This window comes from Phlebotomus papatasi, chromosome 2 (assembly GCF_024763615.1).
Source record: "Phlebotomus papatasi isolate M1 chromosome 2, Ppap_2.1, whole genome shotgun sequence".
Classification (NCBI taxonomy): Eukaryota; Metazoa; Arthropoda; class Insecta; order Diptera; family Psychodidae; genus Phlebotomus; species Phlebotomus papatasi.
In genome coordinates, this window is record NC_077223.1 from 5677254 (window position 1) to 5703212 (window position 25959).

The window sequence follows — 25959 nt, forward strand, 5'->3', positions numbered from 1 at the left end:
ATCAAACGAAATGTATTATATGTATTAATAGAAAATATCCGATTTTTTCTATACATTTTTTAGTCAAGTTATTATACTGACATTCAACGTACATAATTTTCAGATAATATACATTCATTGCGTTCATACATTATATTTTTAAGAAATAGCTCGATTACGTTGAAAATATGTTGGTTATATTTGAGACATTGGGTAATTGTGTCAAATTTCGGCATAGTTGCATGCAAGCGCCAAGGTCTCAAGTTTTAAATGCTATATTATTAATACAAATTGAATATTTTAATTACTTCTTCTTAAGAACTGCTGCTTGGAACCTTGTAGACAGTTTATCGTCTTTATTTACTCTAAAATCATTCTTAATATATTTTAAAATAAATAAAAATGTTGACATAGCTTTGGTGCCTTATTTCGGCCACCTTCATTCTCATAGTTCCTTGCCCTTTAGGAATTCTTCAAATGTCTTTTTCACGTCATCTCGTTTGTCGAAATTACATTTTTGTTATTCTTTTGCATTGTATAATCTCTAGAGTATGTAAAAACTAAAAATTCATGGAAATTCGAGGAACAAAAATCATGGCCGGAATTGCAAGCTGGCCGGAATTTAGCACACTTACCCTACATTATTTGGATATCAAATGCCCCTTGGGAACTATTCAAGTTTAAGAAAAAGCAAAAATAATATCTTTATCCATTAAATAAGTGAGTGTAATCGACTCATTTCAATCTTGTGCCAGCTGGGTTCTTCACTAAAAATTTTCCAGCAGTTATATTTTCGCTAATGACAGCTGGTTGATTGAAAACATTTATTGTTTTTTCCTTGTGAAAAAAGTATTTTAAATCCAAAAGTTTTATTAAAAGTGAATTAGCGAAAAGGCGATCCACTTAGTGCATGCTGACTTATTTCAATATTATCATTATTTTATAAATTTTCTTTAATATTTTTGATAATTTTTTTTATATTATGTTTCTGAATGAATCAGTGAATAATTCTATGGATTTAGAAGAAGTAAAAAAGAATTTCATCAGTCCAAAAACATGCGTTTAAGTAGCACTCTTCGGAAAACGATCCAGTTACCCCACCTTACTATATTTGGACAATTTTTATATTTTATAAAAGCTCACTGATTTTTTGAATAGTTAAAAACGGTTAGAATCGGTTTTGAATCAGATATACCTTATTTTTAATATTTAATTTATTAATTCGATTGTTTTGGGCTATCATGTCCGCCGCCGTCTTATCAGTTATCTACCTCCCATGAAAAAAAATTGCATCGGAGAAACCTCTCAATTTTATCAAATACAAATACTACCTTGAAAAATTTATTTGATAACTTGAAGCTTTTATGCAATTTTTTCTATTCTTTTTGAACATGAACCAGTAAACTAATTTTTTCCAACTCTTGAACTAAAAAAACAGTGTTAGCGAAGAAAAATCAGACTTTTGTGTACACTTTGGTGGTTTCCCTGCCAACCGCCGTATACAATTTCAGGCTGAATTGTGTGGCAATGCCATGAAATTCCTTGTGGTACAATCACATCAGTTTCAAGTGCCTCCGAAAGCGGACTCTCCCGTGATTTTCCTTTTCTCAGAGAGTGCAATAACTGTTGTCAAGTGCAAGAAGGAAGAGACAGAAGGTAAAGACTTGCAAAAGCGTCTTCGATAGATTTCAATGCCTCAAACGATTTTCTGCATTGGCAAATAGTTCTAGACGTTCTAGACAATTTTTTCGGTTGAGATATTTTGTGGAATTTCTGGCAATAGAAGTGGATTGGACGTGGAAACGAGGGGTTGTTAGGAAAGTCAATTCTATTTAATCAATTTACTTGGAATTCCCTCAGTCCCTCGGGAGAAATGTTGGTTCATTTGCAACGTGGCTTATCGATTAAATACGGTTATTAAAGGGATGAGAAATATGAAATGGGAATATTTTCTTGGCAAAGTGAATATCAGAGGTGAATGATTTCCATTCGCGTGTGTCCTCAATTTTCTCGCCACTTCTCTCGGTGATTTCTCCCCAAGATTTTCCCCTTCGTTGACCGGTTTAGGTGGCCTTCTCTGAAGTATGGCAACAAATCATTAAAAAAAATCTTTAATACATTTTTAATGCACAAAGCATTACCTCTTTACTCACAGACCAATTTATTTTTTGAACATTCCCAATAAATTGCAATATTTTCTTCTAAGCATCCAATGGTATTTTCTTGTCAATCAATAATTTTCCAAACAAATATATAACTATATGTCTTTCCAAAAAAGAACAAAGGGAAAGACAATAAATAAATAAAACGCGCCAATATTTGCATAAATATTATTTATGTTTGTGGCACAAAAGAAAGTATATAGGTAATAACGTAAATTATTCAAATGGAAGACTTGCAGCAATATCGTGCTTATTTTAGGAAGAATGATATTTATCTTGATGTTTTTGCCATTTCTTAGGGCCTTTGTGCTTTCATAAAGTACTATTATTAAATTTTTACTCGCTCATGAATCATTTTCAGGGTGTTACCGCTAAATTTCTATTGATTATCCCAAAATAGTAACGAGACACTTTCTGAGAAAGAAACCAAGAGGCAAGATTAAAGAATATTTGGTGGTAAATATTCTTTCTATATGAATTTGGAAAGTAAAAGATGATGCGAAAAGCCTTTAAGAAAATGCTAAGAAAATGGGTTCAATTCAAGGGGGTAGCCTGAATTAGAAGATCAAAAGCAGGGGGGTGACATTAGCTCTGAATGCGACCGGTTTTAATGTATTAGGTGAGATTCTTAACAATCTCACCTACTATAATCCTAACAAAATTTCATGTCGTCCGATCGACCTCAAATTTGGCCAAAATGTGTTTCGCCACTTCCTGATTCCGAATATATATGTGGCTAAGTTACGTTCCCGGCCGGCCGGCCGGCCGGCCGGCCGCTCTTTGGAGCTTAATAGCTCCTAAACTAAAAAAGATATCGACTTGCGGTTTTCGGCAAAGGTTATATATCGGGTGAAAATTGCAACTTGGTGCATTGACCCCCCACCCCCCACCCCTCCTTCCGCCATTTTGAAGACCCCCCTTTTTTTGTTTTCTCAATAGCTCCGCCCCTATGGCATTCAGCGGACTCAAATTTTAGTATGTTATAGCTGGGCCTTAGAGCTTTCCATCAATACCAAACTTAAGGTCCCCCGACCCCCCTGACCCGAGCTATAAGGGTCCAAAAAAAATTTCTTAAAATGGCCATAACTCCGGTTCTAATTGTCAGAATTTAAAAAGTGAGGGCTTTTTGGAAAGCTCTCGTGAAATGCCACTTCCCCTTCTAACATCGCAAGTTCATAAAACCACCGCTAGGGGCGCTTTTTTTAAAAAGAAAATTTTTAAATCTTAAAAGTTAAATAACTCAAAAATTCCATTGTGCATCGGGCTGAAAATTTAGTATGTTGTAGCCGTTGATTATACCTATCAAACAAAAAAAAAACCTTAAGTCGATCCATAACCCCTGACCCGAGCTATAAGGGGTCAAAGTTCGAACATTGACCGGCCTCTATCTCCGGTTCTAATTAACATAGCGACCTAAATTTTACCTTTTTGGTTTCGTCTCGATGAGCACTTTCAGATGGAAGTTCAAAAAGTCACCACAGGTGGCGCTGTGATAGCGTCAAAATTCATCGAAATTCAAAGTCACTTTTCTCAAAAACGGCATTGTGCAAGTTAATGAAATTTTAGTATGTTGTAGTCCAGTCTAGGACGTTTCCAAAATGGTGCGTATGCGCGCTGTGGTTAAAACAGAACCGGAGATATGAGGGGTCAAAGTTCACAAAATTCAAAAAATCATATCTCCGGTTCTATGTGACCGATTTTGATGAGTGAGGGCTTAAACGAAAGATCTCACCAAATGCTACAACTTTCTAGAATATTTGAACTTTGTGGGACCAACACCAGGGGCGCCACAGTCGAAAAACCAATTTCAATATCACATAACCTCAATTATCTCGACTGTCGCTAAACCGATTTTGATGATTACTTCGACACAATTGTAGAACGCATTTGTCTCTACATTTCGTCCATACATCATTTTCCGCTCAGACAACGCTATCACTCCGATTTTGCCGTTTAAGTGTGAAAAAATTGATTTTTCCCATAATAACGCTTTGAAATCCCTCAGATGCCAATTTGACTGCCTCTACTCCACCAAGACACTTAAAATAGGGTTTTAAATGGAAAGTCCCACAAAATACAACAATTCTTTGAAATAGTTAAAGCTCAACAAATGACTACTTGGGGCACTCTGGATGAAAAAACGAGTTAAGAAACAAAAAACCTCGCTTATCTTGGCTTCTGAGTAATTGATGAGATCATGTTCTATGGGAAAATTATAGAGAACATTCTGGTCTACATTTCACCCATATATCACTTTTCTGCCAGTTCATCCAAATCCTTGATATTTTGGTTTAAATACAAAATTTGTATAATTTCACGAATTTGATTCAAGATAACTGAATGGCGTCTCCCAACTTCAGCTCTAAATCGAATTTGCATGCACTCCGAGCTAGCTCACGTTAAGAATCTCACCTACATAAGCCGGTTAGGATTATCTGTCCCTTTTTTCCCTGTTTTCGTAAATATTTCACGAGATATCTCCAAAACTACGTAGGTTGCCTATTTAGAGTTTTCGGTTGCCTCTTCGTTATTAAATTGGCTTTTATTTTGTATTAGTATTTTTTGCTAATTCATTCTACAATGACAGAAAACAGCTAATAAACTCAAAAGTTTTCTCGGCTCGCTAGAAACATGGAAAACATAGGAAATGTCATGCCCCTGATCAAAAGTGTGTTTTTCTAATTTTTCTTTTTGGAAGAAAAAGAAGTGACCAAATTTCTTAAAATTTTTGGTATAAAGGAAAGTGCCCATGCTTTGCACAGTCCCAAGCTTTACAATGACTAAATTTTTCCTGTGTTTTTCAATAAATTTGACTCATCGCACCTATATTTTGAAAACTTAGGAACAGTGTCTTGTTCTTAAAATATATTGCGAAGTCACATTTATTTAGATACTCAGAAAAAGTACCGTGCAAAGTACGGGCACTTTCCCCTATGTTGTTCATAAGTTATTAACTGGAGCGCTTGGTTACAGCACTTCATAAAATTGACGGGAAAAGTATAGCTCACAATTCTTATCTAAAAGAAATAAGGGAAGTGTACCACGGATCGGAATGTAAAGAGACATGCTCCATATTTAGCTGAAAATATGAGCCCCAAAGCACTATGTGGTACTTTTTTATATCCCGATTTGCCTACCATTAGGAGCTAAATTGTCAAATCATTTTTGAAAAGTATTCCTAAATGTATTCATTTTTTTTTTTAATTTCATTTTTCCACATCATCTTTTGGAAAGATGTGAGAAGAGAGACTCCATAAAAACTCTTCACTGAAAGCTCAATATTGAAAGATTTCTTTAATTTAGTTGATTGGACTTAAAGACTCCCCTAAAATCAATTTTGAAGTTTTCATTCAAATTTTGTTGTTTTTTTTTAATTCACCAATAATCCATTTTTAATTAAAATTGAATGATTTTAGGTGTTTTTTGACTGTGGTGTCACATATAAAATTAATATTAATAGGGGAGACTGGGGAAAAAAGTCACAAAACGGATATTTTATTTTTTTACAAGCTACTCGATCGCTTCAAAACTTTCTAATTAGTGCAGTTTTATAGGAAATTTACCGCTGTACAACTTTGTGAAAGTAGTTTTCTTCTATTTTGTAAGGAAATACATTTATCGAGGCAATATCTAAAAGGTAATTTTGTGACCATACTCAAAAATGCTGGGGCAAATAGTACCAGGCATGAGGTATTATCATATTTTGATTCGCTTCATTACGGGCTTCCGTAAATTTGAAAAAATACCTAGAGGACATATTTTCACAGAAAATTTATTCATCTGCAGCTTTGTAAAACAGCGTTTTCTCTGCGAGAAAAGTGAGAAAACAAGAAAAGCGCTTTTCAAGCTATTTTAGAAAATAAAACACAAAAGACTGCAAATCGTTTGACCAATATAAACAACAACCGGCAAGATATGGTAATGACGTTTCCTTTCGCCGTGAGACATCAGAAATTGCTTCGCTTTTTTGTTACTTTTTGCTCTATACCTTTTGTTACTTTTTACCCCAAGTGGCCATATTTAATAAAAGGATTTCTGGAGGAAAGAACTTTTGTGAAATTCTAAAATAGATATCGGATTCATATTCAAAAAATCCAAATTATTTAGAAAATATTCCCCAGTGCATCAATTTTGGAAAATAAGTAGGTAATAATTGTTATCTTCTGCAAGGAAAATATTTTAAAAATAGGGCTAAAAATTTCGATATTTTTTATTTTCTAAATTCCTTGTTCGAATTCTAAGAAACTTGCGACATTTAAGAAGATCTATGGAGGCTATCTATAGAAAGAAATTTGAGCCGCTATCTTTTTTACCTTGGAAGATATTGAATTTTGAATTTTTAGATTTGTGACTTTTTGCCCCAGTCTCCCTATTAAGAAAAGATGGAAAGAGAGGTGTATTTGAAGATCATAAAGATAGTAACTCTTTAATTAAGCTCGTTAAGTGGAATGATCAATGGAAAGACACATAGACATTTTTATCACTTTATTAACATTGTTCACTTATTTTTCACTACAGAAATCTTAGTCTTGTGTCAATTGTTTGTGCATTTACATTATCAGTTTGCAAGAGAATGTCAATTGAGTAAGATCGGTAAGGTCTTTCAAAATCCATTTACATAAGAAAGTAATGAACAGGATCGACTTGCTTGAAGCACTTATGGAGCCAATAAGCCTTCTCGCACAAATTATCTCCCACGGGATTCTGACAGTTGTCCAACATGTTGTGACCAATGTCCTTGAGATTATCCGGTACCTTAAGACGTAGTTTCTCCATGTGAACATGCCCTGTATCGTCCACAACTTCAATCTTGTGGAAGATACAGTTCATGTAGCATTTTAGGGCTTCATCTTCCACGGGTGTTAAATGATCTCCATCGCTGAATTCTCTTACGATTTCAGCAGTGGTTCCAGTTTCGGCCTTACATGTATCTGCTATGTGCTTATACTCGGCCAAGACATCTCTCGGTGGATACTGCAATTCATTTATAAGATTTTGCCTTATACGGGCTTCAGACTTGAGGATTAGCCATCTGGCTTAACTCATCCAATTCCTCATTAAACATGATTTTTTTAGGAAATTGTTGTTTAGGATTGAATATTAAGGGCAAATGTTTCATTACATTTTGAAAAATCAATAAAATTGCTTGTTATTAAGATCTTTGAGACCTTCGGGAACTTGGCTAAACCTCCAGTCTGAAGGCGGCATTACATTGACAACTTAAGAGCTTTAGGAACTTCCTCTAAAGGTTTTAAATTAAAACTCAAAAATTTTTGCCAAAAAACCTTTATTCTGTTTTTCCTTAAAAACCTTTACATATTGGGTGTAATTTTCGTCAAAAAATGTTTTTTTTTGACGAAAATTTTGACGCCTGCACTGCTGTAGGTAGAAACGTCAAAATTCTGTCAAAAAATGTTGTTTTGACGAAAATTTCTTACAATGTATAGAAGCCTTAAGTTCAATTTCTGAGACTTAACGCAAACTATATTTAATGAAGACCTACTTCAAAGTACTTTTTTTTTAGGCAGAAGCACCTTTTTTACTCAGTTATTTTTTTTTTTTTTGAATATGTATCTTTAGGGTAAATGTCCTAATTCAAAACCATTTCCAGATCCAGACGCTTTAACTTTGACAGAAGATTCAACACATTAAGTTCATTTTTTTTTTCTGAAGAGAATTACATAAAATTTGCTCCTTGACTCTTCTAGAATGTTACTGTTTAGTGAAAATCCTTTAAATATAATTTAAAAATTTCTTTAATATAAGAAAAATACGCGAGTGTAAAATACTGCTATTGGAATCAAATTAATCCAAATGGAGACAAGGGAAATGTTCTAATTGGAGACAACCAGTGTAAGTGAAACCGCGACGAAAGGCTTTCAAAATCTTGTTGAGTTGCTCTAGGATTTATTCTTATTCCTTGTCTTTTCTCCTATCCCATCTGAGACACACCCTGTTTGTTCACGAAATAGGTAATTATTTGATTTGCAAACTTTACGTACCGTTAACAGTAAAGATTAACATTTAATTTCACATAATTTTCCAGAAATTTTACACAAATGTAAAAAAAAAACTTTAAAAGAAGAATCACCCTATTGTGTTTTTCATTGGAAAACATGATCGATAGATGAAAAATTCGATGGTGAAAAGACACACTTCTAATTTTTCTGAGAAATTTATAAATTAAAATTCGTGATTATTAATGGATTTTCGCTTTATTTGGAGCAAAATTAACTAAATAATGAAACTGAGGTATAGAAAATATATAAATAAAAATTTAACTTTGTTATCATACTTGCACATTAAAATTTTAATATGATTCACATTAATTGTCGCTGGTGAGAGTCCAAATGTGTAATTTGTGTGTTTGAATCATTAATTATTCAAAATTTGATCTATTTGTTGATAAAAAGGTAGACTTGGCCCGCAAAATTTAATATAAATTGATTTATAGCATTAATGCGAAAAATTAATGCGATTTTCTCTTTAATTTTTTAATGTGAAAAATATTTATGCTTTAGATAAATTTAAACTTATTTTTGCAGGCCAAGACCACTTCTTTATCAATAAATAGAAAAACCCCAAATATTAAGTGACTCAAAAACACAAATAACATATTTGGACGCTCACAAGCGACAATTAATGTGAATCACATTAAAATTTTAATGTGCAAGTGTGATAACGCCGTAATGCTATATTTATCATGTAAAAATATGATGTTTCCATTTGGATTAGAGAAAAGTTTCCATTTGGAATAGGTTTTAAATTAGCTTACTTTACCCTAGGACAATAAAATGAGTGAAACGTTCTCTTTTCAAAATAATGGAGGGTTCATTTGTAAAAAAAAAAACACAAATTCTTAATTCCTACCTGTTCATCTCTTCGTGGAGTTTGAGGTCTAGCCTCAGACTGCAAAACACAGAAAGTGACCACCGAAAGTATCGCTAAATTTATCACTAAATTCATAACTTTCCTTGTAACAAGATACACAACAATTTACTGATATTTCACACAATTCTGAACATTCTTTTATACTTGATCGAGATTTTAAGCATAGACAAGGCAGAGAGAATGATTGGACGGAATATGATAGCGTGATAACAAACATCCTCAAATTATTGCAGTGCTAAACGTTCGCTGTGTATTTCAGTAATAATTATATCAATAATTCTATGCTAATCTTCGGAAGTGCCACTCAATTTTACATTTATTGCATTACAACTACTTAAACGCTTCATCGGAGTTATAAATTAAGTTATTATGATGTTGACCCAAATGAAATACAATTGATCGTACGGCTGTAACTTTAAAAAAAAATAATTTTTCGGGCTGAGTTTTTGAGAAAAACAAAATTTAGAGGTGTTCCACAATGGCGGAAGAGGGAATCTCCGGAAGCGTTTGATCTGACAAGATGGGATTTTACCTCGGATCACAAAAGCTCAGATTTGAAAGAGTCTCAGTTGAAACGCTTCCATTGCATAGACTTTAACTAATCGCCGCTACGATCGCGGGTGTTGCTAAAACTTCAGCAGAAACAAGCAAAACATTTAGCACTTCTTTTTAAAGCTGAATTGAAATGACATAGCATTTCTATGATCGTTGGGTATGTTAGTCATTTGAAGATCATAAAGATAGTAACTCGTTAATTAAGCTCGTTAAGTAGAATGATCAACGGAAAGACACATAGATATTTTTATCACTTTATTAACATATTGTTCACTTAGTTTGTCCTACAGAACTAGCTTAGTCTTGTGTCAATTGTTCGTGCATTTACGTTATCAATTTGCAAGAGAATGTCAATTGGGTAAGGTCGGTAAGGTCCTTCAAAATCCATTTACATAAGGAAGTAATGAACAGGATCGACTTGCTTGAAGCACTTATGGAGCCAATAAGCCTTCTCGCACAAATTGTCTCCCACGGGATTCTGACAGTTGTCCAACATGTTGTGACCAATTTCTTTGAGATTATCCGGTACCTTAAGGCGTAGTTTTTCCATATGAACGTGCCCTGTGTCATCCACTACCTCAAATTTGTGGAAGAGGCAGTTCATGTAGCATTTTAGAGCTTCATCTTCCACGGGTGTTAAATGATCTCCATCGCTGAATTCTTTTACGATTTCAGCAGTGGCTCCCGTTTCGGCCTTACATGTAGCTGCTATTTCCATAAAATCTTCCAAAACATTTCTCGGTGGATACTGCAATGGGTTTAGTAAGTTTTTCTCTCACTTTAACAGACTGATTTCTGAGTATTAATGTGAACTATTTAGTGAATAGAGAAGAGGCGTGCAAGAACCGTTGAAACCGAATAAATGTCAAATGAAACATGTCAATGGTCAAAACGCTACCAGAACAAACTTATTTTGACGTTCATTCGGTTTTCAACAGTTCTTGCATACCTCTGGAATAGAGCTTCTCCAAAACTTTGTGAGAAAACCGACACGTTAGGGAAATTAGTAGAACGAAACCGGAGTTCGTCGGAAAGTGAAGTCACTCTTAGAAAAATGGCAACTCTTCCCAAAGCTTTCGGCTCGGTCTCCAAGCCTTCATCAGTGGTCGAATCAGCAAGGAATTTCCAGAGTTTTGTTTATTAATCTGTCCAGAACTTTACAGAGAATAACAGAGAATGTTGGGGCACCTTTTTAACAATAAACAAATCACTTTTTATCTACAAAAAATTTGGCACAAATTTACAATTTTCTACTTTTTCTTGGTCTTCTGCGATTAGCATTTACTTGTATTACTTGCAGAAGACCAAGAAAAAGTAGAAATTTGTAAATTTGTGCCAAATTTTTTGTAGAAAAAAGTAATTTATTTATTGTTAAAAAAGTGCCCGCACATCCTCTGTTATGTCCTGTAAAGTTCTGGACAGATTAATAGACAAAACTCTAGAAATTTCTTATTGATTCGACCACTGATGAATGCTTGAAGACCGAGCCGAAAGCTTTGGGAAGAGTTGCCGTTTTTCTAAGAGTGACTCCACTTTCCGACGAAGTCCGGTTCCGTTCTACTAACTTCTTCAAAGCACTTTATTATCTTATATTGAATGAAAACACTTTAATTTCGCCGAGTTAATCCTTTCAAGTTCCATGTGAGTTTACGTTAAAAGAAAAATAAGGGGAGACCAGGGTACACGTAGCCAGTAAATACAGCTTTTTAGGGTAAGTGTGCCAAATTTCGGTATAGTTGCAACTTGCAAGCAAGCGCCAGAATCTTAAGTTTGAAATGTAATATTTTTAATACAAATTAATTTTTTTGGTTACTTTTTTTTTTAATGAGTGTTGTTTGGAACCTTGTTGTAGATAAGTTTATCGTCTTTGCTTTTTTCCAAAATCATTCTTAATACATTTTAAAATGAACAAACTGAATAAAAATATAGACATGGCTTTGGGTAATATTTCGGCCACCTTTATTCTCATAGTTTTTTGCCGTTCCGGAATTTTTCCAAAGTCGTTTTCACACCATCCTGTCCGTCGAAGCGACATTTTTTTCTTGCATTGTATAATCTCTAGGGTATGCAAAACAAAAACTTCATGGAAATTCGAGGAACAAAAGTATAGTGGCCGAAATTGCAAGCTGGCCGAAATTTGGTACACTTAGTCTACCAAATTATTATTTTACTTGATATACAAAGATATCTAATGTTAAATATATCACCTAAACCTTAAAGAAAAGGCTTTAGCCGACCTTTTATGTATCTTTTTAATTGAGTCAAAATTGATTCAAACATTCTGAAAATATCTATTTCACCAATATCACTTACAAATTGGGAACACTACTATAGAAATTTCGATAATACTTTTTCATTAAATGCAGGGGCCCATCAAGCCTAACAAAAAGTGGAGCTATTTTTCAGTTTTCCTTGTAAAAATTTTGCAGATATTGCACCGCGACTTAAACAAATTTTCTCGTAGTTCTTATACTATTTCGGCGAAGATTATGCAATATGTATTTTTATATAGTTTTTAATACAAGATTTCGAAATATATCAGACTGATAAATCAATTCTCTTTAAGGAAAAACTTGCCAATATTCTTTAGTGACTCTATGCAAAAACCTATGGAAAAATGAAATGTCGAGGGGCCCCTGTTAAATGATTATCCGATCGAAATCGATCGTATCGATTATTAGTGAAACAAGCATTAGTTGTTTTAGTCTGCCACGGAAGACTGGATAAATTTGCCCAGAGGGCTGTTTCTGTGTTTATCATCTTACAAAAAGAAATAGAAAATTATTGTCCAAGTGGAAAGTGGGTCCCAGTCAAAATCCAGAACGCCAAAATCCCAAAAGCCAAAATCCCGAATTCTTAAAAGTGTCATAGCTACTTCTACGATTGTATCCGTGCTTGCTGGAGGCAAAGGGAAATTTTCTGTGTCTTGGGAAAATTCTCCACATTATCCTCCATATAATTTCATTCTTTTCAGGATTTTGAACATTCGGGATTTTGCCTTTCGGGATTTTGGCTTTCGGAATTTTGGTTGCCTCCGGTGGAAAATATCTCTTAATTAACTTTATAAAGGCCTCTACACATTCGGAGTAAATTTTGTCAAAAATTCTATTTTTGACAGACTTCTGACGTTTCCACCTACAGCACTGTAGACCTTTCCTTAAAAAAAAGCAATTTTTGTTAAAAATTGCTCCAAATATGTACATCGGAAACAAGGTCGAACTGTAATATCTTGAGTAGAAACTCAGGAGTCCAAGTAGGAGAAAATGCCTATGCTTCGTACGAACCCAAGCTTCGTAATGACTCATTTTTTCCTATGTTCCTGAATAAAATGACTGCAATATATTTTAAAAACAGGACACTTCCCAAGTTTTTAAAATATGCGTGCGGAGAGTCACATTTATCAAGAAACATAGGAAAAATGTAGTCATTACAAAGCTTGGGATCATACGAAGCATGGGAACTCTCCCCTACTAGGACAAAAACTGTAACATTAAAATTACAATTTTTTATCCATTTTATGAAAATTATGATAGGGGAAAGTGCACATGCTTTGCACGGTTCTAAGCTTTATAATAAGTAAATTTTTCAAATGTTTCTGAATAATGACCACCGCACAATAACTTTTGTTTACAAACATGTTTTCAAAATTTCCCATGAGAATGAGCGAGATGACTAGCTCTAGATCTCTCTCACTCTCATTGAAATGTCAAAAAAAATTTACTAAACAAAAATTATTGTGTGTTGCGCATAAATGTGACTTCGCAATATATTTTAAAAACAGGACACTTTCCCCTAGTTTTTAAAATTTAGGTGCGATGAGTCATGTTTATTGAAATGTATAGAAAAAATTTGGTCATTATGAAGCTTGGGACCTTGCAAAGCATTTCCACTTTCCCCTACATCAGTGTACTTCTTAAAGAAAACTAGTAGAACCCCACACACTGTGTAATTCTACCCCTGGCTAATTGCACCCAGATCTCCCCTAGTGTCAAGCGATTGGAAAAGAATCATATTTTCAAAACTTTATAGAAATTTAACAATGAACTTTTCATATTCCCTGATTAAAAAAAGACACAAATTCTTAATCCTTACATGTTCATCCCTTCGTGGAGTTTGGGGTCTAGCCTCAGACTGCAAAACACAGAAAGTGACCACCGAAAGTATCACTAAATTTATCACAACTCCCATGATATTCCTTTTCACTACGAGATTCAAAATAAGTCACTGATATTTCACACAATTCTGAACATTCTTTTATACTTGATCGAGATTTTAAGCATAGACAAGGCAGAGAGAATGATTGGACGGAATATGATAGCGTGATAACAAACTTCCTCAAATTATTGCAGTGCTAAATGTTTGACGCTTTATTTTAGTAATAATTATATCGATAATTCTATGCTAATCTTCGGAAGTGTCGCTCAATTTTACATTTATTGCATTATAATTTCCTTAACGCTTCATCGAAGTTACAAAGTATATTATTATGATGTTGACCCAAACCAAATACAATTGACCGTGAGATTGTGACTGTTGAAAATCTAATGTTATCAATGGAAATGCATTTCGTATTTCGTCAAGAGCTTTAGTTGCTTCTTGGACAAATGAAATGACATTAAGGTATAGGGGAATGTAGGCAGGCTTCGCATGTGTGAGCTTTCGAACGATACGAATTTTCTCTTTATTACCAAATAGTTGGTTCCGCATTTCTTAGCCATAAGTTAGGTATTTATGAACCTTATCTTCATTGTAAAAATAGGCAGCCATGCCCTTCTTTCCTAGGTGCTAGGATCACAAATAGAAAATTGACCCAAAATGGGTAATTTTGATGGTGCACATTTCATTTGATTTCTCATAGTTAAACTCATTTCTAAAAAAAAAATCACTTACACAGTGGATGAAGAGTATACTTGAGATGATATTTACGTAATAATTTTTTGCTTCGGAGGGAAATTATTTTCACGGTGGCGGAAAATTCGCAAGTACTACACTGTGCGTGGTTTCAAACACTGAATGTGTGAGCGTTCGCACATCCATATCAAAGAACTCCAGCTTGAAAATCATAACCTCACTAAAGCCTCATAAGCCACAGTGAGACATTCGTGGTCATTTCCTCTTCGACAGGCATATAGTCTCCTTCCCATCTCCATGAGACGACGGTTATTGACAGTGTGAACCGTGTGAACATGTTCATAGTCGATTTTTCGATATTCATTTGAAAGACAAAACAGTGCTCCAGAAAATGTGACAAAATGTTTTTTAAAGATCTTCTTTTAGTTCAGTGATAGTTTCCGTGGGTTCACGGGGGTACAGTATAACAATCGGAAAATAATTTTTAATTGTAGATAAAATTTATTTCGAGAAAAAAAAGCAATGACGAACCCAAACCCCCATCGTGTGAACGCTGCCCCCGGGGGCAAGAATCGCACAAATCGTCATATTTTTTTTTCACATTCCTGTCCAGGAAAAATCAACAATTCTGTGATAGTGAACTAGGCATGCATAGAAACCTAAAAGATCAGAGAGTTTTTTGGTATAGTGCAATTTACTGCCCATTTTACAGTTTAGTTAGAAAAAAGTCCTGAATATGAAGCACGAAAAAAATGTACGAAGGCTCCCTACATTCCCCTATTATGCACATTTTTAGGACACATTCTTAAAAATCGTAAAGAATAAGATCTTTTGACCATGTCTATTTCATAACTCACAGATACTTAGGCCCTAACGCATAATTTGCAGCTAATACGGCTAATACTAGCCTTCAATATGGACATAAATTTCTCTAGTGTGTAGAGACTATAAGGGCCATTATTATAGTTTTTCATTGTATTATTAGCTTTAGATTCTGAAAATGTACTGACAACTTTACAAGGCACAAGAACATTTGCATGCTACTAAAGTTCTAATTGTATTGCAGAATTCAAGAACCATAGTACTCCACTGTAAAATATTCGTGTTGATATTTGCGTTTTTCGTGTTATTTTGTTAGATTTTGAGTGTGAATTCAATCAATTTACTATTTCTTCTGCCGGAAAATTACAAAAAAGGCAGAGAAGTATTTCGTGTGGAGACTTCATAAAACTGTCCATTTGTTCTAAGGATATTTTTATACTTCCCTCCGGAAGGGAAGAAATTGTCTTGGAGCCCTTGAACGAAAAAGAAGAAAAAGCACCAACTTCCGCTATTTCACCAAATTTCTATTATGTAGAATGTTACTTCCTTTGCAAATTTTATCGTATTATTTGGGTCTTCCGTGCAAAATTCAGCGTGTCATTTAATATTCGTGGAGTTCATTCTCTTCGAGTGTTCAGCACTGTCATTCATCCTCAATTTATTGATCATTCATCAAACGCACAGAGACAAGTTCGTGCGATATAAATTCCATAAATATATCGAGAACCGAAAAGAAAGTCTAACGATTAAATAGTCAATATTTAGTTCGTGACATACCCATTTGATTCCATTGCATTTTTTCTTTTGCTAAACTATCTCATTTTGTTGTGGAAATTTATTGGGAATTTCAATGCACTGAAATTTGGGATATATACACTCAGGAAAAATTGACGTTGGATATTCAATTACTCTTGTGTCGTTTCAAGTACCTGATTTAATTTTCTATATTAATTTAGCTTTCAGTTGATGAAATTCTAAAAGTAAACAACATTCAAAGTGACTTTCTCACTCCATCTGTTGGATTAATTACCTTTAATTACAAAAGTAAATCTTTTTTTTTTTGTAAAAATCTTGCTTACTGAAGAATTAAGGAGTTAATCCACATAAAACTTTAGGTCTGAAGCCCGTATAAAGCTTAACCCAGGTAACAGCCCACGTCTGTCGATCTTCCGACACTTTAGGAAGACGTTCGCGGTAGATCCTAAACTGTCCGAAAGCAAGATTGTGAATTTTATTCAGCCATGTACTAAGTTTACCTCGAGGTCAAGGCCCTGCATAATGGCTTACGTAGCTTTTCTGAGGAATAACCATTGCATACCATTAAGATTTTTAGATTAAGATATGTCTATGGATCAGCTTAAATCTTTATTTCTTCTACTGCATTAAGTACTACCCATTCCTCCACTCTATGTAAATCCCCAAGGCGCTTCTCGAGTTCTACATCTTAGCTTCTTTGTGCTTGAGGTATACAAATAGTGCCATTTCTATATTACGGCAGACCAGCCTTGATTGGATCAGTTGCAGTGAATGTGTAATTGTGTCGACGGTATTATCGACAATCTTTTCATCGTCTTATGCAATTCATTGTCAATGCATTGGCATTACATTTCATTCATTCACAAGACTAATTCGACACGGCTGCTAAAAATTCTTAATTCGAGGCCATTAATGACAATATTTCCAGAATTAGTCAGTGGACTAACTGCAATGGTCTTGTTCTGAATTTGCTAAATCTCAAGCATTAACGATTAATTGTTCAGACAAGGTAGAGGAATCCCGATCCATCTCCTGTTGTTTGTAGGGAATGATACAGAGTAGACTCTCTCAAATTCGGGCATTTGGGACCGAAATGTCACCCGAATTAGAGAGAAATTCGGGCATCAAACTGTTTGAAATGCAACGATTTTCTGTTTATCTGCATCTGCATACTTCAATTAATTTCACATACTCATATTTATGGTAAATTTCATGAAAACCCCTTAATAATGCAAAACAACATCATACCTAAAACAAACCATGGCAAATTAAAGGATATTTGCTTTATTCGATAATCATAATCAAACTTGAAAAATGTCAACAAACGTTTTTCGAATTTAACTGCCGCCCGAATTAAAAAGTAGCCCGATCTTAAAAAAGCCGAATTAGCGAGAGTCTACTGTGTTATGTCTTTCACTTCTAGGGTCAAGAACTTGGGGATCATCTTCCATGAAACCCTCACTTGGTTTTTCATTCTTTGTGTAACCCCAAACTTCTGTGATGCCGCCTATTCATCGATGTAGATGGCCTACCCCCGTGTATTATGATGGGACAACATCATGGCACGACCACTTTCCTTCCTCTTGTACGCATACGCGATTAGGGTTTGAGACAGAGAGTTAGTAACTAGAATCGGACGAGTAAGGACTACTGCGTGCAGACCAGAGGGATGATCTGGTTGAAAGAGGGGACCGGGTGGTAGGTTTATATCTCGTCCCTGATCCCCTTTCTAAGAGGTCTCAGATCGTATAATAATTCCTTTGGTACGCGGGTATTCTGACGGAAATAATATCAACATTTATTAGGGCTTTGATAGCTTTGATCATCCCTTTCTTCTGTTATGGGGTTGAATTATGTTTCAGTGCCAGTGCTGAGACAATGGATCGCCTGATCAGGGTGTTCAACTCCTGTGTGCGTTACGTCTTTTACAATTTTGATCACAATTCTCCTTGAGTTAACTCAATCCTGATCTTGTTCTTTTTTTTTTTGAGAGGTGAAAAATGGCTAGCTCTTACTGAGCTGTATCCATTTGGGACAAGGTCCCATGAAAAAAAGCGAGATGAACACTAATCTTGAATGAAAGAATTGACAAGCCTGGACAAATTTTTCCGCGAAATCAAATGCCAAGCACGAAATTTACAGAGTATATTTAAAGAAAAAAAAATAAATAAGGAAAAGAAGAAGCCAGCGAAAATCTGTGGACCGATTTAACTTTTCCCTTATCTGTCGGTTCCCAGATTTTTGTCTCCCAATTATTGTTTACTGGTGAACCATGCTATCTCGAAGAGTTTGTGGTGATTGGATCATCCAATAGGGCTTCGGCGTGTCTTCGTGTATCAAGTTCAGGGTGTCGCATTCTCCGCAACTTCCTTTTACTGCTCGAACTCCACGGAGAGTGCAGTATATTCCCTCGATTTTTTAACTCCCCCAAAATTTCCACCTTCCACCCCCCCGAAGACCACTCTTCTCAACAAATCTTCACGTTTCAGACGATTTCTGAGAAATGTCGTTACGCTGTTTGTCCGTCTGTCCGTCCGGCTGTCGGCAGCTCTAGATGCCAAACGGTAAGAGATAGGGACTTTGGACCTTCGGGGGACCCCCCATAAGTCGACCCAAGCGTCGTTAACATGCCCCTCATTTTCCCTCACCCCTCCCCTTCCCTTCCAAAACCATGTTTTTTTGGGATTGCTCGAAAACGTGTCGTGCGATTTTTTTCATTTTTGGATATGCTTTAGAGATTACCCAGGCGGACATGTCGTCCTTAGACGAAAATAGCGTTGAATCTGTAGACTCCATTATTTTCAATCAAACACTCAAATTAACTTTTAAGCTTTTATTTTTTTACGTCCGCTCTCTTAGGCGTCCGTCTTCGGCTGTCCCAATTACCCGCTCGTGGCAGTTGTTGACCACAATGACCACAAATCATTCCTAATAATGGTTTTTCAAGGTCAAAGGTTAAAAAGACACTAGAGAGCGCATTTATCAAGCGAATGGGGTCATGTTTGGGGTCGTTGGAAAGGTCTTGGAATTTCCTATAAAACTGAACTGGTTCCAATCGGTTCTGAACCGGTAATGAACCGGTTCATATCCGATAACTAATTTTTATCCGAAAATCGATACTTTTAAAACAATTTTGGAGGATCTTTTGAATGATATATGAATCGGTTCAAATCGGTTAAGAACCGGTAAATGGTCAATGATGCGAAAGTACTTCTGAGGTATATAGAATCTAGATTAGGTAGATTAAAAAAATGGACTGTACTTGAGTTCGCAGGTGGTCAGACATCTAGGCTCTTTTGAGCCCCTTAGTCTACCCGACAATCTCAACTCCAATTCTGTTAAAAATTCCATAATTCCATAATTGAATTGTAGAGAATCTTATGTCTTTATTACGATGAGACCCTACACAATCTTTTCTTTTATAACATTATTTTTATTAATTTAACATAAATTCCATAGAATGAAAACAGTTTCATAATACTATGTGTTCAACTGTTTTCAAATTACAATATCATCACTGCCAGTAAATTCCGAATAAATCCTTTGTACAAGAAATATCTGACTTGAACTAGTCAATCTAATTTCTTGTAAAAGTAAATTAATTTTATTATTTTCTTTTTTTTAAATTTTATTTTGTTTTGTGTTTTGTTTGTTTTTTTTTTTGTTGAGGGAATAATAGATTTATAACTACAGTAGCCTCTCGCTCAATCGGCTCTTTTTCAATCGGGTGCAAAATTTTGTTGACAATTTTCACGTTTAATTGTGAAGCAAATTTGATCAAATTTGTAGTAGTTTCTCTTATTTTATCATGATTTTGACGCCCAAATCTCGTAATAATTTGGATGATATTTTGCCCCATATGACCGATTGAGAGAGAGTCTACTGTATCACTTACTCCTTAAAAATCCCAGACAATTAATTGTACAGAGGAGAGTTTGTCCTTGATCCTCAGATTCCTTAAAGGAATGTGGGAAAAATATGACGTGTTCGAAGCTAGAGTGTGTACGAAGCCTGAAAGCTTACTCCTATTGAGACTTCTCCACCGTATGAAACCTAGTTTAAAGGCACAATGTATAGGAATTTGTATTGAATTGCTCAATCTGCTTTTTCCTGAGTGTATGATTCATATGCAAAAAATAAATTTAGTGGAAATTGTGTCTCGGTCGCTAAGGTTGGGGGGCTGTCCTGAGCAAACAGCATGATTTACCAGAACAGCGGATCAAATCGTGAATTGAGTTTGGTGGAGCAGAAGAAGCGCCAGTGGCAGAAGGAACGCGAAGAGATGGCGAAGCTTGGAGAATTCCCGATAAAGATAGTAAGATCCAGAAGTAGTTTCTATCTAATTCCCATTAACTACGGGTTTTTTTTTGGTGTTTTGGGATGAGTAGGAATCCCTGTCGAGCACAAAGTATGAGAAGACTAGCATACGAACCTTCTATGCCAGTAACATGGATCTTTCGGACAATTATCCTGGGAAATTTCGCAAAAATCCCTCTGACCGTGGATCCATTTACGAGGGGGACAATCGGAGACTCAGAAGCCCAAGTTTACCACCAATTGGAAGGCACAAGTATCCAGGAAGTGTCATCCGGCAGAGTACCACGGAAGATGACACGGGGTACACGAGTGGATCTCCGCAGCATTCGGACAGCAGTGGAGCGGAAGTGTGGACAAATACTGAGCCCCAGAAAGTGGCTTATGTCAGTAAGCCATCGAATCTGCATCTTCCGGGAGGTGATTTTGCCTCCTCCAAAGATGCTGAAGACACCTTCTCGGACACAACGACAAAGAGTCATCTGGAACGCGAAAGCCAAGGGCACAAAATGTCCCCGGACAGCTTGGATCTGGAGCACGAAACGGACTTTTCCAAGTGAGTAATTAGCACTTGGCGTGATGGGAAAATGCTCTCTTGACACGAAAGCTCATTGATGTCAATTTTCTTTCTGTTTCCTGCCATAGGTCACTCAGCACTCCATCATCGTCATCCTCAGGAGGTCAGTCTTTTGCCTCCTTTCAGGCACCTGACTTCGGGGGTTACCACAAAGTGAAGGAGGAGCGCGCAAAGTGGGGAGATCGTGGAGTGACTGTTGGGCATCTCTATGACCCAATTGCGAGAGTGGAGATGGAAAAGTCAGCGAGGAATGTTCCAGTGTGGTTGGAGAAGGGACTTCATGAGATGCGAGACAGCGAGGATGAATCCGTTAGGTGAGTTTTGATACTCCGATTTTCTAAAAGTGCTCCGATCGAGCTGAAATTCACAGACGGCCTTCCGGCCGTCCGTAGTACGCAATATCTCCAATTTGGAAAGAGATATCTTCATAATTTTTTTTTTAAATATATCTACTTGCGCGTACGACGATTTCTATGCTATTAGTTTTTTGAAAAACCGGTTCTAAACCGGTTTAAAACCGGTTTTTCTAGGTTTTCTCGAAATTAGATTTTCGCGGGGCGCGAAATTTTTCGCGGATTTTGCACTTCTTAAGCCTAAAAGAAACTCTAGTGTGATGTCAAGTTGGAGGCCTTGATCTCTCATAGTTTCTGAAAAAATTGATTTTAAAGTCTTTTAAAAAATTTTATGCATTTTTCTTTCAATTTTCCTTATTTTCAAGTGAAATTTTGCACATATCAAGCATGAAAGGGTAAAGTTTGAAGCCTCTATCTCTCATAGTTTCCGAGAAAATCGACTTAAAGTCTTTTTAAGACATTTTTATGCATTTATCATCCAATTTTCCTTATTAATAACGATAATACGCTATAAAGGGGTTACTCAAAATCGAAAATTTGTGTCCATATTCCGTTTATTCCATGGGATTCCAATGTGATTCTAATGACTCCAAAAGTGTGATTCTCTTAATAAATTCAATTCGGTATTCTGTGATTCTCAATTATTCCATTCTGTGATTCTATTTATCCCCGATATCTTGGACTTTATCGAATTTCAGATGTTGCTAAATACGATCAAGATAATTTTTGAACAATAGGAAGAGCTACAATGTCGCTATGGAACAGGTTTAGGAAATATCTAGCTAGAAAGTATTTCACATCAGGCCTCAAAATAATCAAAATAGGGTTAGAATTAAATTTTTGAAAAAAAGTTATTGAAACTCTAAAAACAACATTATCGGTTCATTCTTGATCAAAATTTCCCGCCATTTTCATCAAGGAAAAGCCTTAATTAAATTCTTGATTTTAAACATGTAAAAAATATTTTTTTATCGGAATTTCCACTCGTTTTTTTTTTGTGGAGTGTTTTCGTGTTTGAAAATAAGTTGATATCATAAAAAAACGACTTGAAAATTAATTTATTGTGAACTTTTAACAGAAAACTTGTCTAAATCTTCTTAAGAAATTAAAAAAAAACGGAAGGTGTTTTTAATCCTTTTTACTTAAAACATAAAAGCTAATATTTATTTTTTAGAAATCAATTAAATCTGATTACGTGCTACACGGTAAAAAATTTCGGCACGTATTTGTTCCAAAAATTAGCTCGTCCACGGACACCATAATTTTTGGCATAATCTTGTTCTTTTTATGAGACTCAAAAAGATACCCAATATTAGTAACGATTTTGTTCCAAATTGTAGCTCGTCCACGGACACCATAATTTTTGGAACAAATTTGTACCTTCTAGGAGGAACAAAAAGATACCCAATATTAGTAACGAATTTGTTCCAATAAATAGCTCGTCTAGTATAAAAGCGTATCCCTCCTCTCACACTCAGTCACCCGTCACCGAAGTGAAGAGGACGCCAAATCTGTGGCAATTTTCGTACTACATGGTTTCACTTTTTTAATTCGAGATTCCCTTCCCCTCTTGCTGCCAGCACTCGTATATGATTTCGTCATGCACGCGTCTGTATAAAACACTCTTAAGTTGATTCTTATTTAATGTTCCTTATGAACTTTCGACATCGAAATCCATCTCGACTGAAGTATAGGCCTTAACTGTAAGACGAAATTACTTACACGGGTTTGTTCCCGACAATGGGAACAAAAAGATTCCCCATATGAGTAACGATTTCGTTCCAAAAATTACCTCGTCCACGGACAACGAAAATTTTTGGAACAAATATGTTACAGATGTAGGAATAATATTGTTATAAAAAATATGTACAAATTTGTTCCTGACAGTGGGAACAAAACAGCCGAGTGCAACAAATTCTGTTCCAAATTTCGGGAACAAATTTGTATAAAACGAAATCAACTCAAATTTGAAGCAATTCCACTGTATCAAAACGGTTCCAAAAGAAAACTGTAACAAAATTGTAACTATATTTCGTAACAAAACTGTAAAGAAAACTTTTTGGAACAAACAAATATCTTCTCTAGGTACAAATTGATTCCAAAAAAAATTGTTCCAAGGAAAACTTGTTCCAATATTTTGGTCTGTGTCCAAAAATTTTTACCGTGTATATGAACCACTTAAAATCATCAAAATCGGATTAAAATAAGATTGATTCTGATTTAGAAGCATTATAAAGTTTAAAAGCTTTTTTGGTCTCTAAAGAACATCGTTTTGGGATCCTCAAACGTAAAATGCAATTTCCTGGAACGGAAGGTTACTCACTCAGATACATGGAAAAGCTTTTGTACCTTTTGTTTAAATCCTCCAAAATCGCTTAAATCGGCAGAGTGATTTTCTCGAAAAACAGATTGTAAATGGATTCCCTTTTCCTTTTATTGATTTTTAATTAAGCTCACAGTCTAATAATTAAGCTTTTTCTTATACAGTTTTTCAGGATACTTTTGTTCTTTACGTTCGAAAAAAAAAAACGATTTCTTTTGGGGATAGTTGTCCAATTTTTCTCCCGTCTTGTTGAAATCCTAGCCGCATCCTTGACTCCAAATAGAGCCTCTTATCAGTCCTAAATAATGGGCACCTCAATCAATACAAAATATTGATTAAATATTTCTAGGCTTATTACTGGCTTTTGATCTTCAAAGTCTCTTGCGTGAACAAAGATAGACTTTCTTTGCAGATCCTTCATCCTAGGCCAAAATACCCCAATTGATCCTCAAGTTCTGGAGGAAAGGGCAAACCGACGCCGGAAGGCTATGGAGCTGCAGGAAGCCATCAAGGAGCAGCTGAAGGAGCGCGAGCGTCAGAAGAAATGGGAAAAGGAACGAAGGTTGCGAGAAGAACGCCTTGAGGAAGAGCGAATGATGCGCCAGATGGAAATGGAGAGGGCACGCTTTGAGTATGAGCAGAGGCTGCAGCAGGAAAAGCTAGAGAAGGAGCGGAAAAAGCACGAAATGATGCGTAGGGCCATTGTCAAGGCTGAAATGGATGCTAAAGTTGAAAAGGATCGAAGGAAGCACAAGGTTTTCCATCGGGAGCCTTCTCCTCCTCCTGCGAGGGAGAAGGAAGAAGCCCCTGCAGACGAAGTGGAAGCGAAAGAAATTCAGGAGGAGACAGTTTCAGCTGAAGAAAAAGTCCTAATTGGGACACCGATAAAGCTGAAGAAGCAAATGAGTTCGCCGGAGGAGGTGAAGGGGGCGGAGGAGAAGCCTGAGCAGAAGGAAGTTCCGGAAAAGCCTGTGATTGAGAAGAATCGGCCAACAGATATCGATGGAATTGCTTTGGTGCTCCAAACCATGACTCCAGTCGTACCATTGCCGATTGCAAGTGACCTCCTTGGATTCAATGCCACTGTGAATAATCTTCAGCTGGCACTCCTCCTGGCTGCTCAGCAGCAACGCCAGGGAGCCCAGGATGGTCTTGGAGGGCCTGAGAAGATTTCCATGAGGGAGAGTCATAATAGAGAATGCAGCTATTGCTGCAAAATCCACGGGAATCCTTCGATTTCTCCAGGTCTGATCGCAGCAACAGAGGAAGTGCCGAAGGAAGAGAATTTGAAGGAAGATCTCGCTCTGGCTGTTCCGGAAGCTCCGCCAAATTTGCCGCGAGATGGTACCTTTACGAAGGAAAAAGAATCACAGCTGAATGTCACAGAGGTGAAGATTGACGTGGCCACGAGCACAACTGCTGACTCTGCATCTTCCGGGGAGGAGTCATCGAGTGAGAAAACTCTAACTCCTCGGAAATATAGAACGGATTCGTCTTCGTCAGTTGATGTGGCTGTTCAGACGGAGATCACGCCGAAGATGTGCAATCTCTGCTGTCACCACAAACTCTACCTCCAGGAGATCTCAACAGTCACAACATCCGTCACGCAGACGTCAAAAAACAAAGTCCTGGGCGAACGGAAGGCTCCCCCGGAGGACGAAAATGCCTCAACTGGGAGAAATGTGGAGAATGAGACCATAACAACGACCACAACGACCAAAACGATGATCCGCTCGAAGCCAGGGAAGACGAAGAAAGCTGAACCAAGGCCCAAATGGGGAGTCAATCGTCCACTGATGCAGTACATCAAGGCCAGCGAGAGGGATCCCTTCTGCCTGCGTCAGCGCCGGAAAAAGTATCAACAGAGGAGTTTTATTGTGAAGCCTGAGGAATCACCTAAGAATCACCGAAATGTCTGCACGGAGATTCTGCCCATTAAGACAGATTCCAATGGGAGGATTTTCCTGAACTTCAACGAGGCCAGTTTGGTGATGAAGGAGGATCCTGTGATGCAGAATGCCACTAAAATCCGTGAGAGGATCATGGACAAACGCGGGGAGGATTGTGCATCAGACAAAGACAGCAAGGACTTCTCCAATTTGGCCATTGTCAAGGCTTCAAGTGCCAGGAGGCAGAGTAGCTTTGAAGATGTCGACACGGAAGAAAGCACTTCAGAAATATCCAGCAAAAGTAGGGACTGAATCACTTGGAAGTCACAGTAATTGCACAGAAACTTCCGGAAGGGAAGTTTTGGTAAGGAAAAATTTACATATTACCCATTGTCAATGCTCATTCTTGAATAAATATGCTTCAAAAAAGTCCACAAAGCTGTTTTTCTAATAACTTTGTTTGGAAGGAAAACTTCCGGAGCTGCCC

The 25959-nt window shown here is 36.3% G+C and overlaps 2 protein-coding genes across 4 annotated transcripts; one reads left to right on the top strand and one right to left on the bottom strand.

Moving 5' to 3' along the window:
• The first annotated feature begins 1534 nt into the window (after window positions 1-1534).
• On the top strand, window positions 1535-25910 carry LOC129802239 (uncharacterized). The gene is made up of 5 exons (XM_055847915.1): window positions 1535-1635; window positions 20188-20331; window positions 20405-20886; window positions 20976-21221; window positions 23996-25910. Exons 2-5 carry the CDS (start codon window positions 20215-20217, stop codon window positions 25782-25784), a joined length of 2634 nt encoding a protein of 877 aa, XP_055703890.1. The 5' UTR covers window positions 1535-1635; window positions 20188-20214; the 3' UTR covers window positions 25785-25910.
• LOC129802240 (pheromone-binding protein-related protein 6-like) lies at window positions 6615-13832 on the bottom strand. Of its 3 annotated transcripts, none has more exons than XM_055847918.1 (2): window positions 13680-13832; window positions 6615-7115 (listed from the first exon to the last, which is right to left on the bottom strand). In XM_055847918.1, exons 1-2 carry the CDS (start codon window positions 13773-13775, stop codon window positions 6756-6758), a joined length of 456 nt encoding a protein of 151 aa, XP_055703893.1. In that variant the 5' UTR covers window positions 13776-13832; the 3' UTR covers window positions 6615-6755. The 3 variants fall into 3 exon arrangements, with proteins under 3 accessions (XP_055703893.1, XP_055703892.1, XP_055703891.1); XM_055847917.1 differs by lacking the exon at window positions 13680-13832 and adding an exon at window positions 9012-9144; XM_055847916.1 differs by lacking the exon at window positions 6615-7115 and adding an exon at window positions 9831-10335 and having other exon boundaries at window positions 13680-13826.
• Window positions 25911-25959: the final 49 nt, after the last annotated feature.

What these genes read in the sequence shown, in the direction of transcription:
- LOC129802240 (XM_055847918.1), bottom strand. Translation starts at nt 13,775, where the DNA reads ATGGGAGTTGTGATAAATTTAGTGATACTTTCGGTGGTCACTTTCTGT. An exon ending in CTCCACGAAGGGATGAACAT is followed by an intron (nt 7,116 to 13,679) that starts GTAAGGATTAAG and finishes AATGAATTGCAG; the next exon opens with TATCCACCGAGAGATGTCTT.
- LOC129802239 (XM_055847915.1), top strand. Translation starts at nt 20,215, where the DNA reads ATGATTTACCAGAACAGCGGATCAAATCGTGAATTGAGTTTGGTGGAG. An exon ending in GAGAATTCCCGATAAAGATA is followed by an intron (nt 20,332 to 20,404) that starts GTAAGATCCAGA and finishes TGGGATGAGTAG; the next exon opens with GAATCCCTGTCGAGCACAAA. An exon ending in AGCGAGGATGAATCCGTTAG is followed by an intron (nt 21,222 to 23,995) that starts GTGAGTTTTGAT and finishes CTTTCTTTGCAG; the next exon opens with ATCCTTCATCCTAGGCCAAA.